This window comes from Falco peregrinus, chromosome 1, assembly GCF_023634155.1.
Source record: "Falco peregrinus isolate bFalPer1 chromosome 1, bFalPer1.pri, whole genome shotgun sequence".
In the NCBI taxonomy this organism is placed as follows: Eukaryota; Metazoa; Chordata; class Aves; order Falconiformes; family Falconidae; genus Falco; species Falco peregrinus.
Genome location: NC_073721.1, coordinates 73,686,903 through 73,712,158, shown reverse-complemented (window position 1 = coordinate 73,712,158; position 25,256 = coordinate 73,686,903). Strand labels below are relative to the sequence as shown.

Below are 25,256 nucleotides of genomic sequence, written 5' to 3'. Positions count from 1 at the left end.
GGATGCATAGTTCTTCCTGCAAAGGATAGATTATATAAGAATTAAATGACTGTGCTTGATTTTAATATAATTGCAAGTTAAATTGCAAGAGTGGGAATTGGGGACAAGCATGTTTTGCATCTGAAACAATCAGATTCAACATTAGAGCTCTTGATACAGCTCTCGTGGAACAACCCTTTCCGCAAATTGTTCACCTTCAGCAAAAAACCAGACTTGAAGGCACAATCATTAGCCAATATTTTGTAAAACAGCTGCTGGTGTTCCTGCAGCAATATTTGTTAGTGTTACTAGTAGTGTTAAATTTGCAAAGTGACAATTCCATGTGAGCTCATTTGATAAACACTGTTTGACCAGATACGAATCTTTACATCCTCCTAAAGGCTAAACATTTCTGCGTGTTTGGAATTAATTGCATTAACTTCATTAATCTGTTTCATGGTCTTAAAGCTCCTGCGGGTGTTTTGATCTGGTGTTTAAGGTAACTTTCTTGATCAACCTCCAAGCTTCATCCTGTAGTTGTGAACTGGAGCTGACTCGTTCAGTAGGCTGACTTAAAGCTGTTTGACTGTGATTGCTGTTGCTTGCCTTCTTTATGGATCACGGATTTTATGTTAGACAAAACTCATAAAAAGTCAAGTAATGAACGGGAAAGAAATAGAATTTATCTAAAATTTGCTAAAACCTTTTATTGTCCCTAAAAGCATAATCATGACCTTCTGCTGCAGTGGATAGAAGTTGTAGCCACAGGGAACCTTTCACACTGATTTCATTGCAAGATTGAAGCTAAAATGAAAGGCCAGATAGTTTACAGCCATTCTGCAGGCTGCGGACCAAAAAAATTGTAGCTACTGGAGCAAGTTTAAACTGTTAGCGATTAAAGAAAGACTGACATCTTGCTCAGTGTTATGTCCATGCAGAGTGTGTTGAAAATTCGTGAAATGCAGCATTAGTGACATTTCCAGGGTAATACACAACTTCCTGTAGCAAAGAATTACCTGGAAGCAGAGATTTCAGTATTCTGACTTTTGCTTAATAAGCACGTTAATTGTATTATGGACTTCCACTTTCACTGCCCAACTGTTTCCTTAATCGTCATGTGTTTACATATGAATGGTTTTAATAGATGCCACTACTACCACCTTAAAAGCTATTTTTTCTATTGTTTTCCCATTTACAAAATTGGCTATTGAAATGTGTAAGTGTGTTTTGGATTTAGAACATGCATGTTTGCTATTAAAAATTACTGTTGGCTTGATAGGTTTACTGATAGGTTAGCATGAGTTAACTTTGGCCAGCAAATAGTAAACTTACTAATAATTTCTGAATTAGTAATTGAAAGTTTAGATGAAGAACGTGGTTTACTCCTGACAGTTAAGTTTGTGTTGGTGGCTCTGGCTATTCACTGTCTCTAATCTGATTTTATTTATTGCATTATTTTATGATTAAACTGCACTTTTTCTTCCTTCCAATAGTCTGTGGAAGTGGGAAATGAGAACGCATTGAGACATAGAAGACAGGGAAGCAACTTGGTGGCAAAATTAAATAATTTGTAATCAACGGGAAGGAATTGGTCTCAGAATCTTTGACAAAGCCTGAGAAAGTACTTTTATTTTCCTTCATGTTTGTAAGGAAACATACAAACTGCTGTAAGCGGTGAAGTCCATAGAGTGAACTGTCATGCAGTCATAAAATAATCTCTTACACAGTATATTGATACTAATTTACACAAAGTTGCTCAGGAAGGCAAATGCTCCCTTGAACAAATTATTTCATGACAACAATATTCCTGCCTTCTCCTTTTCATCTACTCATCACCTTCAGATAATTCTGGCTATTACCTAATTCAATTAAAGCAGTTCCAAAAAGAATATGGCTTATTATTCCTCACAGGAGAGTCTACTCTGTTTGAAAAGTAATGGTGACCAGGATTTAAGACAAGGAATGCTTATGAGAGATGAGAAATTCCATTAAACATTGCATAAAACTGAAGAGAGGTCAGAATAGGACAAATCCGATGTATAATGGCCATTTTTAAGTAGTGGTAGTTTCTGAGAAGCTGCCTTCTTTATTGAAACTTAAGAAATTAAAAGTATTAATGAACTGTGCCTTCACCAAATCACAGTATCCTTTCCAAAATATCACCTCTAAAATTATACTGCCGTAATGTTAGGACAGTCAACAGAAACGCAACTGATACAGAAAAATAACACATCAACTTGTCCTGCAAAAATTAAATTATTATTGTTTTTAAGTGTGGTGCCATGGACCAGACAGGACATGTATTTAATTTTCTTTTGACAGCTTGGAATCAGTAGTTTAGTTTGTTTTCTAACAAGTGTTTGCTGTAGAAAATATTTCATTCTACTGAGTAGACATACTGTTGAGCAATACTAAGCAATGTTGGCTTACACAGTATGTGTAAAGCTGTGCTCCAAGTGTTAGATACTGACCTGTCGTGTGGTAACTAGAACTTCAATATCATGTAAGTATATGAATCTGTATATAAAACAAAATATATAGTCTACCCTTACTATGAGACAATTAAGCGTTGCTTATTAAAATGGTTTTAGTGGCTGTGACAAAGACCAAAGACTAAAAATTCAGTATTTTTTGTAATGCTATGGCTTTAGGGAGACTTTTCAAACATTGCATATCTAAGACTAATTTTGAAAGTAAAACAATAGTAATGTATGCACATGACCTGTAGTCAAACCCATGAAATAGTACTGGTAAAGTGGAATTCTGTAGGCTGTGCGCTAAGAATTCATAACAGTAGTGTAACCAGTGGAGCATTATCAAAAGTCAGTGATGTGGTTGTATTGCATATGCTTAAGTCTTATTTCTTATTGTCAGAACTAGTATTAAAGTCATACTTCCATTATCCTTCCTAATACAAATGTGTCAAACATGGGATAGCATAGGCATATGCCAAACTGTATCTTTCTCTATCACAGAGTATATTCTCTGATATTTTTTTCTAACATAATGGGCTAAAGCTAGCAATGTGGAAAGCATGCCAGTCATTTGCATTAGGTGAGGATAACATAAATTTTACAAGTACTTGAAGAATATTGGTTTTACAGTGAGGGTGGTGAAACACAGGAACATGTTGCCCAGAGAGGTGGTAGATGCCCCATCCCTGGAAACATTCAAGGTCAGGTTGGACAGGGTTCTAAGCAACCTGATCTACTTGAAGATGTCCCTGCTTATTGCAGGGGAGTGGATAAAATGACCTTAAATGTCCCTTCCAACCCAAACTAGTCTTGATTCTATGGTAAAAGTTGAAAAGGTACTCAATCTCAAAATGGTTCTTGCTAAAAACATTGAAATTTTACCATGTGGTAAGTCCGGCATTTTTTATGTCTGACTCTATATGAGGAAGTGATAATTTATTTTTTGTGTGTTCATAACAGATAGTTAATATTGGGCCTTTCTGCAAAATTATCATGGATTTCCTTTAACAATAGTGATTCCTTTCCTGGAGTTATCTTAAGGCAGGATAGCTTTGCTGTGCTCTGGCTCACTGACTGTATCTAGAAGACATTTTCATTGATTCAAAAGGTGACAGAACTGTTGGGATTGAAAGACCGGTTTCTGATTGATGGTTAATCAATCTTGAACCAAATCAGAAGAAAAAACAAAGGCTGCCAGCTGGGTGGTCCTCTTTCAGTCCTTATCATATGTGGCTGTGTGAGGTTGATTTCTTTATATCCCACCAGCCAATATAGTCTCTTTTTGTAGGTGATTACAGCTACATCTAGGATGGTGTAGTGCCAGAAAACATTCCCAGCTGTCAGCATTCTCTGTTCTGTCCTATGCAGTTCCCTCTTGCAGCACTTTGTGCAGTTTTCAGGAGGGTTTGGGGCTGGGCAGATAGCAGGTCACTTAGGTCAGACTCCCATTTGCATCAGGTATACATGTTTTCTTCAGTGCTTGTTGAAGCCTTATTGCACAGCCTTGGGGTCATGATCACCTCCTTGAAATTACTGGTTTTACCATTGACTTAGAATGGAGTCAGAATTTTTTTTAATCCTGTTCCAAATTCAAAGTATTTCTTGCATTTCTTGTACTGATTAGTGTTTGCCTAGAACAGATTAACAAGTTCAGTATCAAAATCATCACCATAGAATCCCATACCTACAGAGGACAGTATATGTGAAAGAAGAGAGCTCCAAAAACCATGCAGATCTTAATGATCCACCTACAAGTGTCCCCAGTCCAGATTCAATGTGTTAATGGCTTTTCTTTAACACTCTCCTATGGCATCCCTGAAGGCTACAAGCATGACCTTCTGCAGTCAAGCTGCTACTGCATGCAGCTATTGAAAACTCTTTAGTTGAACCCCAGAATACAAGAAGTAGCAACCTCTTTTGTCAGATGCTTTATAAATGTGTGTGTGTATATATATAACTTTTTTGGTTTTTTAGTAGGGCATTTGGGGAAATATATCACCAAGTTAGTACCTCTTACGTTCACAAAAGCAAATGAAGGTTTACTTGGTGACCCTTAGTTAATAATTATGTTAGCTAAAGCAGAATCAGTATATTTGTCTTAGCTAAATGTGGTTCTTTAGGGCTAAAATTATGTGCATATAGCTTACCTAACGGTGTATATATGAAAAACTTACTTTCTATGGTGTATCCATTCGACTACCTCATCTACACACTGCCCACCCAATGTCGGCACTAAGACGACCATTGCCATGCATATCCTTGGGCAGACTTAAATAGCTTGTTTTATTTTAATTGACATGTCAGAGAAATGTTTGTTTTAAACACTTAGAATTAAGCTTGGCCTAAAGTCTAAATTTAGCCCTGCAGCCATGATAAATGTGAAGACCAATCACTTTTATAAGGGTTTTGAAATGCTTTCACAGTTGCAAAGATAAGAGGAAATGCAGACTACAAAGTAGCAAATCTGGGTAAGAAGCTTCCAGTTTATGTTGCTCTTTTTCTGATTAAACTGCTTCTAATCTATTTCCTATAAACTTCTTCCAAGCTAGAATCACTGAATGCCAAACTTCTGTATTCTGCACCTTTTTAAAATTAAACTCTTGAGCAATGGGAGTGACAAGGAAAAGTTTACTAGACAAAGAAATTTTAATATATCTCTCAACAAAGTATGTCTAAATCGTTCTGCTGTTGCAAGCATTACATTTTAGCTTTATTGTCTTTTATGAACACTGATTAAATTTCCACTTGAAGCTGGTGTTTTAAGAATGGAAAATCATTCCAGAAGATTTTGAAATAGGAAAGATTAACTGATTATTTAATTATTTAATGTAAGGGACTGTGCAATGAAGTTGTCTTCACCAACAACTCAATTAACCAGAGGTCCATTTAAATTCTGTGTTGCTGTTCTAAACAAGAGTGATGTGATTCACAGCTGCCTGGACACCTAGGATAAGATCAATTTTGTCTAACCGCCTAAAAGAAGTTAACTGTTTTGTTTAACCTAATGACCTAGGTTCTTTTTGTTGGGTGACAGACACCTCCGAGGGACCCTTCATCCTATAGTGTATTTTTAAATGGGATTAATAATCTTTTTGGAACAGAGGGCTATTTTTCATTAGATGTCCAGCTTTTTAACTGTTAAACTACATGAGAATAATTCCATCCCAAATTTAAAATAAAATCTGTAATTGGTGCAAACCATTGGTTTTGAATTTGAAATTTCATGTATTAAAAATGGTGTTTATAACACTCATGACTAATATTAATGAATCACTATAAATTCTTGTATAGTCCTCCTAGATGCAATCAAGTCAGAATTAAAACAGTAATTGTGAATAGTGTGAATTGTGCCATTCATTTCAAGGGACATATCATTTTGGTAGATCTGCGCTGAAACCTAAAGCTGTCACTGCAGGTATCAGCCCTACTAACTGTTCCGTGTCTTGATTCTTTTACAGAAGAACTCAGCTAGTAACTTTATTCTGCATCTTAAACAGCCTTAGTATTCTCTCTCTCATCTAGCTGCCACATTTTCTAGCCATTCTCGGACAGCTTGACAAAATTATATGTAAGTAACGAATACTCGGGTTCTGAAAATGTGGTGGTAGTATAAATTACATTAATTTTACACTTGAGTTTTTTGCAGTATATCTGATTACATTATTTTGTAAGGTAAAAATAATATATTTCATTAGGGAGCTGCAGAATTCAAGCCTTAAGAAATATATTAGGTCTTGAGTTTAACATGCCTATACAATTGATTTGTAACTATTTAACTGGAAAAAAAAAATTCAGTCTAATCATTTTTAGCGCATGAGTTATATTCAGCCTGTAAACTCCTTATTATTCATACACAGAGGGATGTGTCCAATGATTAAGACCCCAAGGATTTGGTTGATAGAATAATCTGCATTTCTGAAGAAAAAATAAGCAGTAGGGTATTTAATTCTTTAAAGGAAAAGTTGTGATGCACGTCAAAGCATAACATTGACTCATAGTTTTAAAAACAGTTATCTGCTACTTGCTTTTCCATTGGCTGGTACACTCATATATCTATAATGTACAGTCTTGATCTAATAATTGCTAATTATGCAGTTGTTTATCAGCTCATTTGAAACATCCTGAAATTCAGTCTAGCTCAGCAAATTGCTGTGCTTAAGGCGTTTTTACATTCTAGGAAATTATAATATCCCCAGAAGGCAAAGAATTAATAATAAAAATCCTCTTTTGTAAAAGATTATCATTGCAGAGCAAATGGAGCAGATCTTCCCTATCTTAGTGCATTTAATATTCTCATTTTTTTCTATGAAAGTTTGATGGAAAGACTATGTGGGGATCACTGTTTTATTAACTTGTTAAGAGACAAATTTACTGAACCAGTGCAGCATATTGATTTCAATGTCTGCTATATGGAAAAGCAGCAATAGTAATGGATAACTTCTAGACATTTCCATAAGGAAACTAGCTCATTCTTTAGATGTTTCGTGATCTTGATTTATCTGTTTGGGCTGGCATTAATGATTAAAATTACTAGGATGCTTTTTTGTTTATTACTTAGAAGTTTTTCCTGCCTTCCAAATGATTTCTTCCTAATATGCCCACCCTTATTGAATCCTTTGTAAAGGATTACAGAGGCAAATGCAAAGATTGTCTCATTCTATTGGAAACAATATTCTGGCCAGTAGATTTAAGGTTTGATAAGCAATAAACAGAAATTAGAACACTACCTGCTGCATATCTTTGATCAGTTATCAAACATTATTCAACTGGTCAAGCAAGCAACCATCTCTGGGGTGGGAGAGCTTAATATAATTCTTAAAATACATCAATTACAGATGGCTTGATCTAATAATCTTTGTAGCTACAAACATATAAATATCATACCTAAGATATGTAATGAGGACAAGAAAGGTAGCCGTCAAAATAAATTGAATTGCTATCCTCTAGGTACTTATCATGAAGTGTCTCAAGTGCATACACATACTTATGCACATTTTTTTGCTTGAGGGTTTTTTTTTGGGGGGGGGGGGGGGGGGCGTGAGGGGAATCTTTCTGCTTAATCTAGGAGTCCAGTGCTGGGCTCTGTATTTCCATTATTCATTTTGGCATTGCATGACTCAAGTATCATTAAAAAAATCTCAGAGAGTATGCAGACATCTGTGGTACTTCACCCTACAAAGTGAGTGATCCATGTAGGCAAGGGCTGAAGTCTTAGCAACGCAACTCAGAAACTAATATTCATATATCTGCACTCTTACCATAGTTTTGGACAAATAGAAAAGTTTGTAAGGTTTTTCTTCTCAGCTATGTTGTATCTCTTAGGAGTCACAAGCTGCTTTCCACTAAGAAATCTTAACCATGTAGGGAAAGAGCCTTTGTATTAGGAGCAGTAAGACTACACAGTTAAGTGATTTACAGGAATTGATTGGGGGGGGGGGGGGGGGGGGGGGGGCGCGCCATCAGAAACAGCTTCTGGAGATTTTTATCAAGCCTGACCTTAAAAATGGAAATGGTTTACCTCTGTAAGTTATACATGATGCCTTCTTTTCTATCAATAGTCTCAGCATGTTCAGTGGCACATTTTGTGTGGAAATGGTTTACTGCACTAGTTGATGAAGAATCTGTACCACAGCTAGTTGAAGTTTATATCCGAAGTTTCAAAAATATGAACAATTACTCCAGAAATAGATACAGATGTAGCATTCCCAAGTCACTAAAATTTACTTTTGATGTAAATTTAGATTGATATTTATTATTTTTATTTATATTATCAGCAAAGGATTTTTACAAGTAGCAGACTTGTGTGTTCCTATGGATATACAGTGATCTACTTTGTAGATGTGGACAGAACTGTGTCTGTGAAGGTATGTAAAGTGGGTCTGTAATGTAAAAGGTAGTTTTAAAAAGTCTTATTGAGGGATGCATTGAAGCAGCATCTTTTGCATAAGCTGTCATATATACTAAGACAGTAACAGTTATTCAAGTGATCTCAAAGCATTTCACAAAGGCATGATGGAAAAAAATGGAAGTATGAAATTCAGAGACTGATTTTACAAAGCATCAAGAATTGCAGTTGCTCTGAAACACGAAAATCAGGCACAAAGGTCTTGCCTAAGACTTAAGGAGACACGTGTCTTTACAGCACTGGGAGCCCTTGCAAAATTGAATAAAGCATAACTCCATATGCATTATTGAAGCCAAAGGAAGTTGCCCAAGGACTTCCAGCAACTCAGTGGCAGAGCTGGCAATGGCAATCCTGCCCCTTGGTTCTTTTTGCTGGGTCCTTTCCCCTCAACCACCACCTCATCAGTACATTGCCTGAAATGTGAAATCATTTGTTTTTCCTGTATCAACGTTAAAATAAAATGTAAGGAGAACTGATTATGAAGAGATGATTCATTTGAGGAACACTGACAAGATCTGCTGTACGCAAGTGAGCCAGAAGCACTTTATGACACGTTCAGAACTTGGAGACTGAATTACAGTCTTAGTAATCATCAGTTCCCCTTCTTCTCTGTCATTTCTTTGTTTAATATATTGCATGGAAGAGACTTACCGTACAAGTTTTATAAGCTTGCAATAAAAATATAACAACTGTTGTATTAAATTATTTAAGTTGTAAACCATTGTAAAAAGCAGGAAAAGTTATATCGACATGGAGCCAGAAAAAATGATTATGATGGAGTATAAAATATATTGTGCTGATTACTACAGAATTTTTGCCCAGTTTAGCATATTGTAAATCTTAACTGGTCTTAAGAATGAAACTGCGAGTAGATTTTTCTAAAGGATTGTGGCAAGTAGTTTAAGAAAAATGAAGCTAAAATCAGATTTGTAATTTAAAGACAAATCAGCAAAAATGTGGCAGCAAACAAAAAATATCTGAAAGGTCAAAGGAGAGAATAGTGGCGAAGCAAAGGATCAATGAATTCAAAACTTCCAGATTTCCCTTGAGAGAAAGCTAGAATTCTGGAGGAATAAATAAGCAACTTTTATATTTCAAGCAAGTAGATTATTATTTTATTCTCTTGTGCTATGTTTTACTAAAAAGAGGTGTGCCAATAATTTTGAATCTGGAAGTACTGATGTTAGTGGCTTTTGAAAGTGCTAGATTTACCTAAATTAGTTGCTGAAATTAAAAATGGAAACATTTCCAGGAGGGCACAAATATATCTAGCATGAAGATCTGACTATACATGATAAGATCCAGTTAGTTTTCCTTTTTTCTGCCTCTGCCTCATTGCTCTTGGTAAGTCAAAAATGGTGATGATGATGATGATAATAATAAATTAATAATAATAACAACAACAATAATAATCCTTTAGCATCTTCATGTTTCACCTTTTTGCCTTAGCAGATTTTTTAAGGCTTTAATGACCCTAAGTGTTCTTGTGGCAGGTTGCAGATGAGTTTTCTTTGCCCTGCAAAGTGATTTGGCAAAAATTCAGCTAGGCTGAGCATATTTTGTTGCCACCTTTTCTACCAACACGTGCTTTCTGCAAAAGAGAAAAAGAGGTGGTGGCCTGATTCTAATGAATCTTCCTAGAGCGATGTAATTGAAAAAATACCTTGAAAGGGAAGCCTTTGTAAAAAAAAAAAAAAAAAAACAACAACAACAACCAAACAAACAAAAAAACCCTATTCATTCAGCTAACGTAGTGTGGAAAATACTGGTAAGGCCACTCCAGTGATGATGTTCCTGGAGAGGAGTGGCTCCCAGTGAACAGATGCTGATGGTTTTCCATTGCCTGTCCTTCTCACTACCGTGTTTTGCAATGCAGCAGGTATGATATTCCCTGACAAGTTAAGGCCCATGGCATAAAGTATCAGTGTTGACCAAAGAGAGGGCTGTGTGGGCATCTTTGCTTTGCTTTAAAACTGACATCTCTTCTTGAACAATGCGTTTCCCTCTAGCAGTACTGCAACATTGTTAAAACCAGATCTCATACCTCAGATCACATCTTTAAAACAGAAGGAGGCACAAGGATAGATCAAAAGCATGTTTCGCCGTGCCTTATAGTTTGGCCTTCTGTTTGTGGGAAAGATAAAGGTCACCCTTCCATCAGTCACACTTCATGTGTATTGAAAGTGGTTAGAGCATCACATCCATTTTTCTTCTGAGCATTTTCAATTGCATTAATCCAGTATCTCTTTGAGGTAACATAGTTTTTCATGGAGATGTGGCTTAAGGCTCCAGAAGCAGAAATTCCTGTTGAAAGAGCCAATGTTCAAGCAGAACTGTCAGTGCTGCTGACTGACTGCTCACCTGTGGGTGCTGGCCCACTTGGGGGGTCTGGGGACTGGCCCACCTGGGGGAACCTGGAACCCCTAAGCCACACACCAGATGTGGGCAGCTTTTCCATTCACTGCTGGACTATGCTGTGTACTTTACCTGTCACCCACGCAGCTATAAATCACAAAATGTACAAGAGTTACAGAAGGCAGAGCAGTTTGTATCATTCCAATAGGTCTTCTCCAAAAGTTTTTTTAAAAAAACAGGTGTTTAGGACCATGTATTTTGGTAATGAAACATTCTTCTTCTATATATATGTATATATACACTTTTGTGCAATAATTTAACTTTATTGCAGCCTTTTGTAATACACTTGCATAAAATATATAGTAATGTTTATTAAGCACTCATAAGACAGTCAGGTGTTATACTCCTTTGACAGGTATGATAGACTATTTTGGCATAAAGCCCACAGGTAACTTTCAAATAACCTGTAAACCACCCCAGCTGTTGATGGTGGAAGAATAGCAGAGGCCTCTGAGCAGTGAAGTTGCTTGACAGCAGAGCAGGTGGAACACGTGCAGCAGTGCTCCTCTGGGGCTGTGATTTTAACTTCCAGAGATCCAGAAACAATCCAAGGAAAAGGATGACTCTGTTCTTGGCCACTGTGGTGGTGCTCATAAGTGTGCTCACTGTGGTGTGCTCTCAAGAGGAAGAAGAAGTATATGGGTGGTCAGAATTTGGGATCAGATGTTGGTTTTTCCACAAATCACCTTAACAAATCATACCATTTTAGCAGAGTTTTCTATGACTCTGTTTCCTATCTGTTATACATTCCTTTCAGCTCTCTATTTTTCTGTGTTGATGGTAAACTTTTTGTGGTAGGCCTTGTGTGTTATTTAGTGTTTATTCAGTGCCTGATAAAATGATACGTGGGTCTGGCTGAAAGCTTTTATAACTTATGCTGTTAATAACTTCAAGTTAGAGCAAAAATGACTTGCAGCTCACGTCACTATGTGGCCGAGTTTCAGACCCTTTTTCTTTCATTTTGCTGTCGGTTGACACAGTTGAATGACTCTCCCAGTCTCCCGTTCCCAAATCTGTAACAAACTATGAGCTCACATTACACTGGAAGCACTAGCAGTGAGATTTATTTGTCATCCTTGGAGGCCATGAAGAGGAACAAAAGGCTTTCATCTCTCTCCCTTTCTTCCTTGACTGTAGGGAATAAGAAGGTACTGATACCTTGGGTTGCTGCCATACAGGATAAAAATCCAATTAATGTAAATCTGCCAGATCAAGGGGAGGTAGTTGTGTGGCTGCCAGGAGCCCACAAACTTCTGGGTGCATCATCAGCAACCTCTGGCAGCATGATTTCCCCATTAAAACAGAAGCTGGGTTTTGCTCCACCTCCACATGCTGGGTCTACCCTTCTTTTTAGCCTGCACCAGTTAATTTTGCATAAGTTGTCAGATGCAGCAATAATGAAAATTTAGTCATTTGTAGACTCACTCTAGGATTAAAGTAGTGACCTCATGATGAAAGGCAGTGAATGCCGTGACCACTCTTTGTTACCTCTTCCAGGCAGCTTTGATTAAACTGTGCTGTGAAGCCAGACCTGGATCAATATGAATGATCTTCATCAACCTAATAATGTATTTAAGATGTTCGGTGCACTTTTATCTGGTTTTATTACGATGAGTTGTTTACATTAGTGTAGCAGATTGATTTAAAGTTTCAGAGCTCTTTACAATGGTAAACATCTAGAAATAACCTATGTAATCTACTATGCAAGCACCTCAGAGGTGTAAATTAGCATAGCTACAATTTATAGCAGTTGAGAATCTGGCCTAGAAACTGAAAATGATTATTCCATCAGTGTTATTTTAAATGATCGCAGCTTAACTTGACATAAAGCAAGGACCATATGATCTTCTCCGTACCCCATCTAAGGATGCTTACCACAAAATCTTTTAGAAACCTTTTCTGGTTTTTGTAGACTAAATTCTCCCACCAGCAGATGTACGTGGTGTCCACTAGTTATATAAATATCTCTTCAGTCAGGCATTTCTGATGCACTGTGTCCAGTAAGATATTTCTTAAACCCATTGGTTTTGGAGACAGTTTAGCAGACTTGAATAAACGAACAAATGTGGAAGCTGTACCAAACATCATTTGGGGATGTCAAAGCACTTAACAAACATTGTTACAACCGAGTCCATGTGTAACCACTGAAGGACATATTTGCTTCAGTATGTCTCATGACAGCTTCTTTAAAAATATACTTAAGTGAATTTAACACTTGTGAAGGGTGCCAGATTGACAGGCCCCAGAGATAAAAGTTCTTGAATTACCAGCAGGCACAGCCGAGCTTCCCACACACATTGCCCCACCAGTGTCCCCAACCCTACCTGGAGGGCACAGCGACCAACTGTCCTGCAGCTTGCAAATCTGCGCCATCTTGTGCTCTTGGACTGTGGGCCAAGAGTCAGCAGCTGTAATGTGACCTAAAGGTGAAAAAGCAAGTTCCATAATTACTGCACAGGTGCTGTTGCAGTTGATCATTTTCACACCAAGTTTTCAATTAATCTGGGGGGTGGGGGAAAGTGCACATTTATCTGATTTTGCATACAAAAAAAATGCGTGTGTGAGTCTCTAGTGAATCCTGCAGTTTTATCTGTCCATGTAGGCACATTCAGATGACCATACGAGAAAAAATGTGAAGTGCATTCTTAGATGCCTTTTGAAAAATGGGTCCTTACTGTTTCATATGTTTGTAATAATCTATTTCCATTCATAACTCATCCCTGCTTGGTGTCATTACAGCCCATCCTCCCCAGAGATCCTGAACACAGCTGGCATACAAGTTCAATAACCATCCACCCCATAAAGAGATTGGGTCATTACAGGGTTGAAATATAACACACAGGGAAAACAGGCTCGTGATCTTTGCACTCTGTCATGGTTTTAGAAAAAGCACAAGTTCTTCCCTGAGTGATTATACTCGGAAAGTTCAGTCCTCTGTTCTCTTTGAAATTATATTTAGACCTCACTGTGAGTACTGGAAGGGCATGCTTAAGTGTTTCTTTATTTAGTGCAGAAGGTTAATGACATTTTAAACAAAGGGGCACATTTATAACCTTGTATAGGCTGATTCTCAATCTCTATATAGGACACAGCTAAAAACAGAACACTGGAAAACACAAAGCAATGAGTTTTCATGCTCTGCTGTTTTCTAAGCTATAGCCGGCAGCTTGATAGAATTATTGTGGAAGCTAAATCTTAATTCTTTCTACTGAGAAACAGCCATAACTAATATGCAGAGGAGCTCAGCAACACTTGTTTATCTTTTAGAGTCACATTTCTTTGTGCAACTTGCCGTTGATGCACTTGATAACATACCTAATTCGACTGGTGCTGTGTGTACTTTGCGAGGTAACTTCTGTATATCCCGAGAGAGGTAGGTGACGTGTAATTGTCTTAGGGATGGCATTGAGATTGAAATTGTAATTGTTATACATATTGGTATAAAATCTCATCTGATGATTACAGTTGCCTGATTTGCTTACCTCCTCAGCACTCCTGGTGCATCTGTCACACTGTAAAGCTTTGGGAAGAGTCCATACTAGCCTTCAAACTAAGCTGAAGTTCAGGTTTCAGAATTTTGGAGGAGGGTCAGGAGAGAAGGTATACTTGGGAGAGGATGTTTTAAGATGGTAGCATCCATGAACTCTGCTTCAATACCTCACCTCATCCAGTCTCAGTTCTCCTGTGCAGGGTGTCCACTGGAAAAAAGGGATAGACTGGTTTAGGTCATCTTCTTCACAGGTTTCTTCTCTTTAGTATGTAGTTTCATGTTCTATCTAGTCTAGTTTCAAATATCCAATGTAGCTGAGTCAGGTTTTGTTTTGGGCTGTGTTTTTTGTCTGCTTTTATTTGCATGTACCCCAATGACATTTTCATTTCAGTCGTTTTACTACATAGTTTGTAATTTTAGCTATATCGTGTTATAAATTCCACTTCAATCTGCTGCTTATTACCTGCAAGTACTCCTAAGTCTTTTTTCATCAACCACCTTTTTAAGATTTTTGAGCTAGTAGCTGGCTTTTCACTTGCAGAAAAGCAAAAGGCTTTTCTTGTCTGCAAATAAAGAGGGAAGGAGGGGAATGCCAGGGACCTTCTCTTATAGAATGACAATACTCCCAGGAAAATGAGAGGAAGGGAAATAGATGTTTACCTGTTTTTCCTAAGATATGCAGTAACTTGGGCATCACTGAAAACATTATTTAGAAGCAAAAGCTTCCTAAATTTTGCGTACTCTGTTCTGAAGCTCTCTGGATGTGTCTCAGTTCATTAGTTTGAAAAGTCTTTATAGATGTGAAGTAGTATTTTAATTTTGTTTAGAAAAGGCTGAAATTAGAATTCCATATTAGCAAAGGAAAGGAGAGGGGTTCTTTCATGACTGAGTTAAACAGAAGCCTTCAGAAGAATAGAAAGGGGTTGGTTCATTCCCATCTTCGTGTAACTTGAATTACAGGGTTTAGTAAGTGAAACGGATCATAAGCTAAACCCCGCAGAGTCCAGAAAGCTCTAATTAACGCCCACAGTGAGTAACTTTTCTGAAATTGGTCTTTAATCAAACTTTGCTCTGAAAACAAAACAAGGTATCGTGGCAGCTTGATAAAAGAGACACATTGCCAAGGCTGACAGGCCCACAATCAAACCAGCACTAAAAATAACTGTTTTGTCTGCTCATTTTCTTTCAGATGCTAAAAAAATGCATTAGCTGCAGTCTAAAAAAACTTCCATAGTTACTCAGCCAAGTGACTCAGCTCTAGAAAAGTGAGGGTCCTATAAATGTTAATGCCTTTCCTAATGATGAGTGGGCCCTCCTTCCTTCCCACACCCTCCCATCGAAGCAGAGGAACAGCAGAGAGGTTGGTGAGGCTGGGAGGGGAAGAGGCAACTATTGGGTTCCTTCAGAGCTGGTTGTTTGAGGCCAGCTATCCCTCTCCTCTGGCTGCTGGTGGTGCAGAGCTCAGGCATCCTCACTGATAGTTTGGATTAAGATAAGCCTGTCATTCATCTTTCTTGTATCTCCCATGAACAGTAAGGTCCACGGCTGCTAGCTTGTGCACACACAACTTCTCCTCACTGATTCTGAGGGCAGGAGTTGTCAGTAAGGCACACAGAAACACAGCTCATTTTCCTCTTCCTCTGCTCAGCTGTAGAAAGAGTTGCTCCAACTCCTGTGGGTACTTATCCAAACCTACAGTGACCTTCGTTATGTTTTCACCATAGCCTCCATAAAAACATTGCTAGCACTGTTTTTTCAGGTTCAGGATAGATTCTAAAGGGACAAGGATCCACTGCACAAACAGGACTAGCAGTAAAATATTAAAAAAACATAGTCTTCTCATTATAGCACATTTTTATCTCAGTACAAGAAAGACATGGACCTGCTGGAGTGAGTCCGGAGGAGGGCCACAAAGATGCGCAGAGGGCTGGAGCACCTCTGCTGTGAAGGCAGGCTGAGAGAGTTGGGGTTGTTCAGCCTGGAGAAGAAAAGGCTCCGGGGAGACCTTATTGCAGTCTTTCAATACTTAATAAAGTGCTTATAAGAAAGATGGGGACAGACTTTTTCATAGGACCTGTAGTGATACAACAAGATGTAAAGGTTTTAAGCTAAAAGAGGGTAGATGCAGACTAGATATACAGAAGATATTTTTTACTATGGGGATGGTGAAACACTGAAGCCGTTTGCCCAGAGAGGGGGTAGATGCCCCCTCCCTGGAAACATTCAGGGTCAGGTTGGACGGGGCTCTGAGCAACCTGATCTACTTGAAGATGTCCCTGCTCATTGCAGGTGATGTTGGACTAAATGACTTTCAAAAGTCCCTTCCAACCCAGGATGCTCTATGATTCTATGATTTAATTCGGTGAATGATTAGCTGGATGAAGTGTTACCCTGTTTTGTACCTATCAGTGCCTACAACTCACAGTATTTTATGACCAAAATGTCAGTGTCCTATCAGTTTGGATTCTAACAAACATGTCCTTCACAGAAGAGGTTGCAATCATCTGAAATGGTTCTTTGGTGTTAGGGATGAGCCGAAAGAGGATGGCTAACTTTGGCTTTAGTGGTTCTGGTCCAGGCTGTATTTTAATCTGGTATGTGATTACTTGAAAAAGACTTTTTCATTGTTACAATTAAACTAATCTGGTGTGAAAAGCAGGAAGCCCTTCAGATGGGTCCATAAGTGCAAGACAAACTGAAATGAAATGCGACAAAAACCTTGGAGATACATTTTTATGGCATAATTGTTTGCAAATACAGACATGCAGATTTCAGTGGCTGCTTTGGTATCTGACCAGGCATGTGTTTGTAGAGACCTGAGTTCCAAATGCAACTGTAACTCCTTCTGTAATTTCTTTTTTTTGTTATTGTTTTTTTGGGGGGAAGGGTGGTTATGTATACTTTAGAAATAGGCCTGAAACAGTAAATTGGGGTGGGTGGGTGGGGGGGGTGTGTGTGTGTGTGTGTGAGGGAGGGGTGTTAAGTTTAAGTCATGCCAGTTACTTTTTAAATTTTTTTAAACAAATATTATTATGTATTTACCATTCAACAAGAAAGCTCATTCATCAGTTGTTGACTTAGAAAGAAGGGAGAGAAATCTAGACACAGCTTAAGCAGTCTTCACAACACAGACTGGATTTTCAAAGTTATATAGCAAAGAACACAAATTCCTTTATTGTCATAGTTTCAAAAACTGGTTTAAGTAATCACAGGTTTAAAGCAGTTTCACAGCCTTATCCAAATTCATATTGGCCATTTGTCTCATATATCATGGCAACAGACTTCTGCAATTCAAAGCAGCTGCTTAACTCATATTCAGATAAATATCCCAGGCCAGAATGATTGAAGTGCATCATCAGTATTGCATGAAGGAGCTTATATCATCTCTAAAGCTGTGCTTAATGTGATCTGCCAAAAGGTGCCACCAAACTCCCCTTGTTACCAGTCCTTAACAAAACTCAGTTACACCCTGATCATCATTAGAAGTATGCAAATCGTCACTATCCTGACATTATAAATAAGTCAGGATAAATAAGGCAAAGACAGACTAGAACTCACTCAAAACCAGGACCAAGGGAAATCAGCGTAATAACCAGGATAAATAATCAGGAGTGGTTGGCCTCCAAAGCAAGATCCATTTCCATTCTCCTAAGTTTAGTTATTGTTCATTTCACTCCTTTTGTGGATATGAATATTTCCCACTTGGAAAAAAAAAATCAAGACTTATTTCAAATTTCTGTAATTTTTGCATAAATTTATAAAAACATTGACTAATCTTGGCCACTTTTCTTTGGCCACAAAGACAAATCTTTGGCCACTTTTCCCTGGAACTGGTAGGCTCTTAGTATTTTTGAAGATTAGCTGATATGTTTTGAAAGTGTTGCTTTACAAGGTGTTGCTTCCATTTTTGCTGTGGGCAGAGTGGTTTTGAAAACCCTGTCCCTTAACAGGGAAATGACCCATATGACCAACGTGAAATAACGTGATCGAGAATACTGAAGAAAATGATGAGGTACCATGTGAAAAGCCAAGTACTGAATTATGCAAAATGTCCACGTTATTGTCATTTAAAATATTCACAGCTGCAGCAAAAAATCAGCACAAAATCATATTTGCAAAGGGACTCACTTTTATATTCCAACAGTATATTTTTCTTTGCTGGGCTCATTTTTATTTTGCACAAAAAGGTATTAATTAAAATGAAGCAAGCAAATTGTACAGGTTTCATTTTAAAATCTTATATCCCACTGCATCATTTTATATTATCTGAAGTAAAAGTGTGGGGAAAAAACCTGAATTGTAAAAACTGGCAATTTTTTTAAAGCATGTTTTCCTTCCTTGCTGTGGTTGTAAACCACAGAGACAGTCAGCTGGATGTTTAAGAAAGGGAGGGGGTCTCCAGTTCCTCGTGTTTCACCTTTTCATTGCACTGCCTGATCATTTAAGACAGAAGCTTGTTCCGGACAGCTTTAATTAAACTATGCTGTGAAACTGTATATAGATCAATGGAAGTGATCCATAACAAGAGGCTAATCATGTATTTAACAGTGTTCAGTCCAGTTCAGTCACCTTCTACCATTTCTGTGGCTTTACATTCATGTGGCAAAGCCCTGAATGTGTATATGTATTTTTTAATCCATCTCATTAGTGACCATATGCTTTGGCTTCAAGGGAGACAAGATCTGTCTGCAATCTGCCAGGGATTTAGGGACATCAATAATTTGTGAATAGTCATGTTGGTACTGGTCGAAGGGTTAAGTGTTCTGCACACCAGGGGCACATCTTTTGGGACTGGAACTCTTAGTCAACTGTTAGGAACCTGATCCCCTGTGACGCATCTTTTCAAAGTACATGCTGCATGTCAGATCTCTGCAGCTGAAGCAATGGAGCTTTATTAGCTCAGGGATTTAAAAACCTGCTCTAAGCAATGTAACAATATCTTTTGGTTAAAAAGTGAAGGAAAGATAGTAGTTGTAATATGAAAGTGATTTTTTTTATGTGCTGAGCTAAATATGATCATCCTTTTTGTTACTATTTTCCTTTTCAATATAAACTATTAGATTACTCCTCCCCTGCAAATATCCAGTGAAGCAAGAGTACCCCAGCAATAATGGGGAACTGATTTTGGAAACATAAGTAGATTCTGTGGCCTCACCTCATACTGCCTAAATCCTGCTGAAGCCAATGACAGCACAGATGTAAAAATCGTCTTCCTAATGTTTTGGAATGGCCCTTGAGGGGCTCCCAGGGCACTGTTTTCTCTACTTAATGTGAAAAGCACCTTTAAAAACAATAGCTTACGGTGTTAGGTTGTGCCATGTTATATGGAAGGGCTGCAAAGTCAGTGTGAGAGATCATCAAATTATTGGATCTCAGTATCATGTCCCTACAGAGGAATGGCAGAAACAGATTGTAATGCCAGAACTTCTGGTGAGAAAGACTTGGAATTCTTGTTGTTCATTTTAAGTTTTGGCTATGTCCATATCCCTCAGCTGTACCCAGGTCAGTAAAAAAACGCCATAGTGGTGCAGAAAGAAACTCTGTATGGAACCTGTGCCCAGAACTTCTGCCGATCAGTTGGGATTCAGTGGGATACATCTTACAGGATGAAGCTTGCCTGCTTTCAGCAAATTTCTTGTAGTAATAATAATTAATGGGAACCGTCACAGGAAATGAAAACATGCAGAATACACATCAGTTGTTTGCTGCTTGCTCATCAGCTGGTTTTGTTTGTACTTTAATAAATGTTCTGTATCAGGACAGAATAAGTAACTCCAAGATCGACATCAATCATGTATAGCTCATGACTGAGGCTCTTATTTATCTAAAAGCATAATTTACATAAGTAAAAAAATATAGATTTTGATTTATTAGTGTCACATCATTAAAAATATACAGTTAGCATTGGAGGATTTAGAGTAATTTATTATAGCAGGTAAAATATATAGCTGTCAAATTTTGGATTGTGTCAGCTATGATTACCTAGGCCACCACAGATTTACTAATTGTGTATTGTCTTCTGTGGGACCTTAGAGTACAATTTTGCTGTTTTAGAAGACCCAGTCTCCTCTTTCCAGAGGAAATTTCCATAAGCAGACTTTTATCCACAATTTTTTAATATATAAAGATGCATGTCTAAGGTAGAATGCTTTCATATGAAACTATTTGATTTATAAGTATGATAAAACATTTAGAGGCATATGTCCCAGATTTTCATCCACATTTCAATTATACGTGTAGGCTTTGCTGCAGCAGTTTGCATTTGCAGTAGAAAAGGTGGTGGTCTTTTGGAAAGGTTGCTCTTTCTGGCTGGCAACCAGGTCCTCTAGGGCAGGTTCAAAAGTAAATGTTTATCGCTATTTTGGCCACCTCAAAAAAACAGAGGAATGGAGTTATATTTCCAGTTAACCTCACTTTCAAATTCTCCCTTTGAAATTAATAGCTGGTTTTGTTACGGTAGCTCTTAGCACTGTTTCACAGCTTTTAGGCCTGTGAAAAAAGTTAAAGACTAAAATTATATTTTCTCAATTTTAATTGAGGAAAAAGGGAAATGTAATTTTAATCGGGTAGAATCGGTGATTCTTGAAGTGGCTTGCCTTCACCCACTTCTGCTTAATGGCCTGTGAGCCAGCATAGCTATAAAGTTTTCTGAAGTCAAAGCTGAGAATGAAAATGTTAGCTGATGCTTAATTACTGGGTCACTTACTGATGAGTATTTGCAATACATAACCTGACTACCTTTTTACACACAATGTCAAGTCCTCTGACCTTTCCGCTGACTGTTGATCTTTGGATCACCCTTGCCTGTTTTCACCTCTAGTGTCAATGATACCAATACGAAAGGAAGTCAGCAGAACTTGAAAGACCGGTACTGTCTTTGCAATATTTTGTAGGTAGCAGAGCCTGTATTACATTACTTTGTGCTACTGCTGCCAGGTAACAAGAAAGAAGATTTTTGGCTTCAGTGAATACAATTGCAGAATTCCTGTTTTATCCTGGATAAGGTAACACTTTGACTGAACTGCCTATTCACAGTTTCACAGGCAGTGATGCCAAAAAAAACCCTCTGACAGTCTTCAAGTTCTGCCCTCTTTACACTCTCTCCAACCAAGATTGCTTAGTGTTATAAAGAATTGCCATAATCATAGAAGCTGCAGACAGAAATAACTTAATGAAACCAAAACCTATGCAGACCATACCTTACCATTAGGAAACTGTCTTTTGTAGGGTCATTTGGAGAGCTTTCAGCAGTCTTCTTTAAGGGTTCTGTGTGGCTGGATTTCTAGCATGTCCATTCCCTGCAACATGACCAAAAATGTCTTGATACTGAGGTTTAAATTTTCCATTCTGTAGTTTTCTTCCATATTCTACTAACTAGATCTTCTTTCTCTATTATTAATTCTGTTCCCGTAAAGGACTTGAAATTTACAAACTTCTGCCACACATACCAGTCTCTTTAAAGCTCTTTATAGCTAGATTCTGTATTCTTAGCAGTTTGAATCTCTCTATAATTCTAAATATTCAGTCGTATACGTTGCCATCCCTGTACTTCCTCCATTGTATCTTCAGCATGGCATACTTCTACTGATTTCAAATGGAAATCATGTTCATAATGTTTTAAAAAATGGCTCCTTTTAACTTCTAGTAGATTGATGCACCACAGTGGGACTTGAGAACAGAATTTCGTTTACAGACAACTACGTGCTGATCATCCCAATATCAAGTATGACAAAGAACTGAATTTCAACTAGCCTTTAGTTATTTTTACTACCTGCACTTAGTTTCAGGTTGCTGTGTCTGTAACCAGCAGACCACTCACTCACTCACTCAAGGTTGAGAAACATGCTTTTAACTGTGTTGCTGAATTATGGCCTTAGGCAACGTGTAACGTTAATCTCAAATTAGTCAACAAGGAGGTGGGAGATGATGATTTTTCCTTCTATATAAAGTGAAAACTTCAGAGTTGCGTTTCACTTCCTTTTGTTGCTTGCCACTCCACAATAACTTTCAAAAATGTATTTAGAAATCATTTCTAAGAGATAACACAAAATAGAAAATGAGACCAAAAGGATTCATTAATTGTTTTGTTTCTATTTTAGGACTGCAAGAACATCTTGAAAAATATTTGGACAAGAAGAAACCAGCTCTGATTTTAGTACCTGTGGTGGATTTACCTGGCAAGGAAGTTATTCATATATCGTGCTGGCTAAGCTAGTAATTTAAAAGAGATGAGCTGATACCAAAACACACATTCAATCCAGGAGAGAACAAAGAAAAGAGTTGATCATAACTGTGTTAGATACTTTCATTAAGCTATATTGTTTGATTTAAGCAAAGTCATATTTAGCTTTTTAATGATGCCTCACGATATGTGACAGTGCCTGCTTTGTATGAACAATAAAGGTTTCTCTACAAATTATTGTGCTTTTTTCTCACTTATTTTTAGATCTGTTCTGGTAGTAGCAGGTAGTCTTTGGGAGATGTCATTTGCTCTGATTACAGTTGTTCTTTTGTTTGATATATTTAGGCCTGGTTACAATAAACTGATTATAACTTCAGATCTTTTGGATGAAGATGAAACCGGAGTATTAGCTCCAATACTGCTTTAAAGACTTGATTCCTTTCAATTCTGTTATGAATTTACTGACTTCTCTCCAACTTCTGAAGACTTTATTTGTGGCCAGATTTTAACCCTTATCTTGCACCAGGAAAGAATTATTCCAGGGGTATTCAGGATGCACATTTTACCAAAGCAAACAATAGAGATGATGGCCACACTGTAGGATCTGCCATCTTGCTTTCTGGGGCAATAGCGGGTATCTTTGTGCTTTACATCTGGTAGACAGCTCTTATTAAAGAGATACCAGTATCTCCCCCTTCAGAAGACTTGAGTCTTCTCCAGAAAATCAACATGAGTTCTAGCACTACTTTCATTAAAACAGTCTCAAACCACAGTCAGCTGTGTGTCACCTGCTCCTATCAATTTCATTGCAACTGATATTTTACTCATAAGATCAATATAGGAGAGAACGCCTTTTGGACTTTGCTTGAGGCAGTAAGGCACTGTAGAGAAATATTTTCAGACAAAGGCTATAAAGTTACACCTTCAAGAAAGAGTATCAAACCTTTTCCTTGCCTCTGTTCTCCATCTATATATTCTCATATCTTCTCTTCCAGTGTGTGTGCACTATAGCTACATGACCAGCACTCCAGCTGTCTTTCTCTTACACCACTGTGTACCTGAGGTACCACTACAAAAGTCAACTGCATGGCAGTATGTTTACGTTACGGTTACTATGAGGTGGACGTAGCACTCCAGTTTTATTTTCTTACCCACAAATATGCACTTGGCAGTAGCTGATACAAAACCAGTGACTAAAGGTAAGAGGATCTTCCTCTGTTAGATGCTTTGCATGTCCAGCATACTATGGTGATGATTACTTGAAAACAGAAACTGTTACATGTTAAATCCTCAATATTATATCAAGTAATACAGCAGAGCTGCCATACTTTTTAATAAGAATCACTCTTTCCACAGTTATTCAAATATTTTAGAAGGTGGAAGGCAAAAAGCTTTTTATATACCAGTGTATAAATACATGGAGGTATTAAATTAAATTTCTTAATAGAAAACGGAAGAATCTGTTAACAATACAGTAGTTCATTAACGTTCTGTATCATTTTTATGTTAAATGTATTTGATCCTTGTTCTTTCCTATGACCAGAAAAGAACTTGTTAATACTTGGATATGCCTGTTTTGTTTGAATTCCACTGTTTTAGAAGGCTAAATTATTTTCTTACTTTTCCCTGGAAATACAAGTATTTTATTTCTCTCGGTGTGGAGTGCCCACAGACCAGACGCACAAGCTGGACTGAAACAGAAGAGAAGGAGACTACTTTCAGAGAGCTGAGGATGAAGCTTAATTTTTCATCTATTTGAAGCCAAAGAGATGGTATAGTTTGACTGTCTCCTGTAGCAGTCATGTTTTTCATAGGGAGTTTAAAAAAGATACCGAAACATGTTGATCTTGGCTTTTGTACTGTGCTGCATATTTTAACATGACAGGATTTTTGCTCCTAAAGAAACCAGCTTTTCCTGCAAGTTTTCCTGCAAGACTCGTGACTCAAACTATCTTTTTCCCCAGTAAAGGTGCATTGAAAAACGATAACACAATGCATTGGTCTGTAAAAGTATGATCTTCTTTTTTGTCTCAACAGAAAGCAAACCTTTTCCTTTTTTGAGACAACCTGAACTTCAATGGGCTTACTTTGTGAATAGCTAAAGAATACTTTGCTGACTTTTTCTCCTTGAGAGGCTTCATGCAGCTTCTACGTGGTGTGAGTAACTAAAACTATAAGCTGGGTCTGCAGTGTTTTAAGTATGAACAAGGCAATTTCTTCAACATTGATATGCAAGGTAGGTGAGTAAAGTGCTGCTCCAGATAGAGACCTAAGACTTTTATAATAGAAAAAAATAACATAACACCATTTTATCTGCCTTATGCTGTCACACTTTCATCATAATTACTGGGTCCTACTGTGAATAAGTTGTTTCACAGAGCTCTTTTTCATTTTCTTTGTAACAGAAGTGCTAGCTGAAGATGGGAGGTGGGGAGATAGGCGCACACACACACATGCACACACACATACAGGTGTTTTAGTGAAAAGATGGAAAGACATCTCATACTCAAAATTTACAGATGCAGGGTTTGTTTGGTTTGGTTTAGTTTTTTTTCCCCCCACGATTATCTTTGTTGAGTGGGAAAAAAACCAGCAGGTTTTAATCTTAAGACTGTAAATTCACATCTGTGCTAAGACACCAGTTTTGAGGACTCTCTGTATTACAAAAATTCTTCTGTTTCTCTGATTTTTACTAAGCCTGCAGGAAAATGTTTCGTATGCATATTACAACACGAAAAGTTGGCTGATCTAGGTTCCAGCACTCAGAATACAGAAAGGCTATGTAATAGGTGGGAAAACGTCTTTAAAAAT

General features: G+C 37.6%; 1 protein-coding gene across 2 annotated transcripts in view; it reads left to right on the top strand.

The window, feature by feature from the left end:
• The window catches only part of DPH6 (diphthamine biosynthesis 6), a 210,394-nt gene extending 187,715 nt beyond the window's left edge, over nt 1-22,679 (top strand). For both annotated transcript variants that reach the window (XM_055812818.1, XM_055812825.1), the window contains one exon: nt 22,363-22,679. In XM_055812818.1, the coding sequence (XP_055668793.1) occupies nt 22,363-22,478 (116 nt within the window). In that variant the 3' untranslated portion in view covers nt 22,479-22,679. The remainder of the gene's footprint in view (nt 1-22,362) is intronic.
• Nucleotides 22,680-25,256: the final 2,577 nt, after the last annotated feature.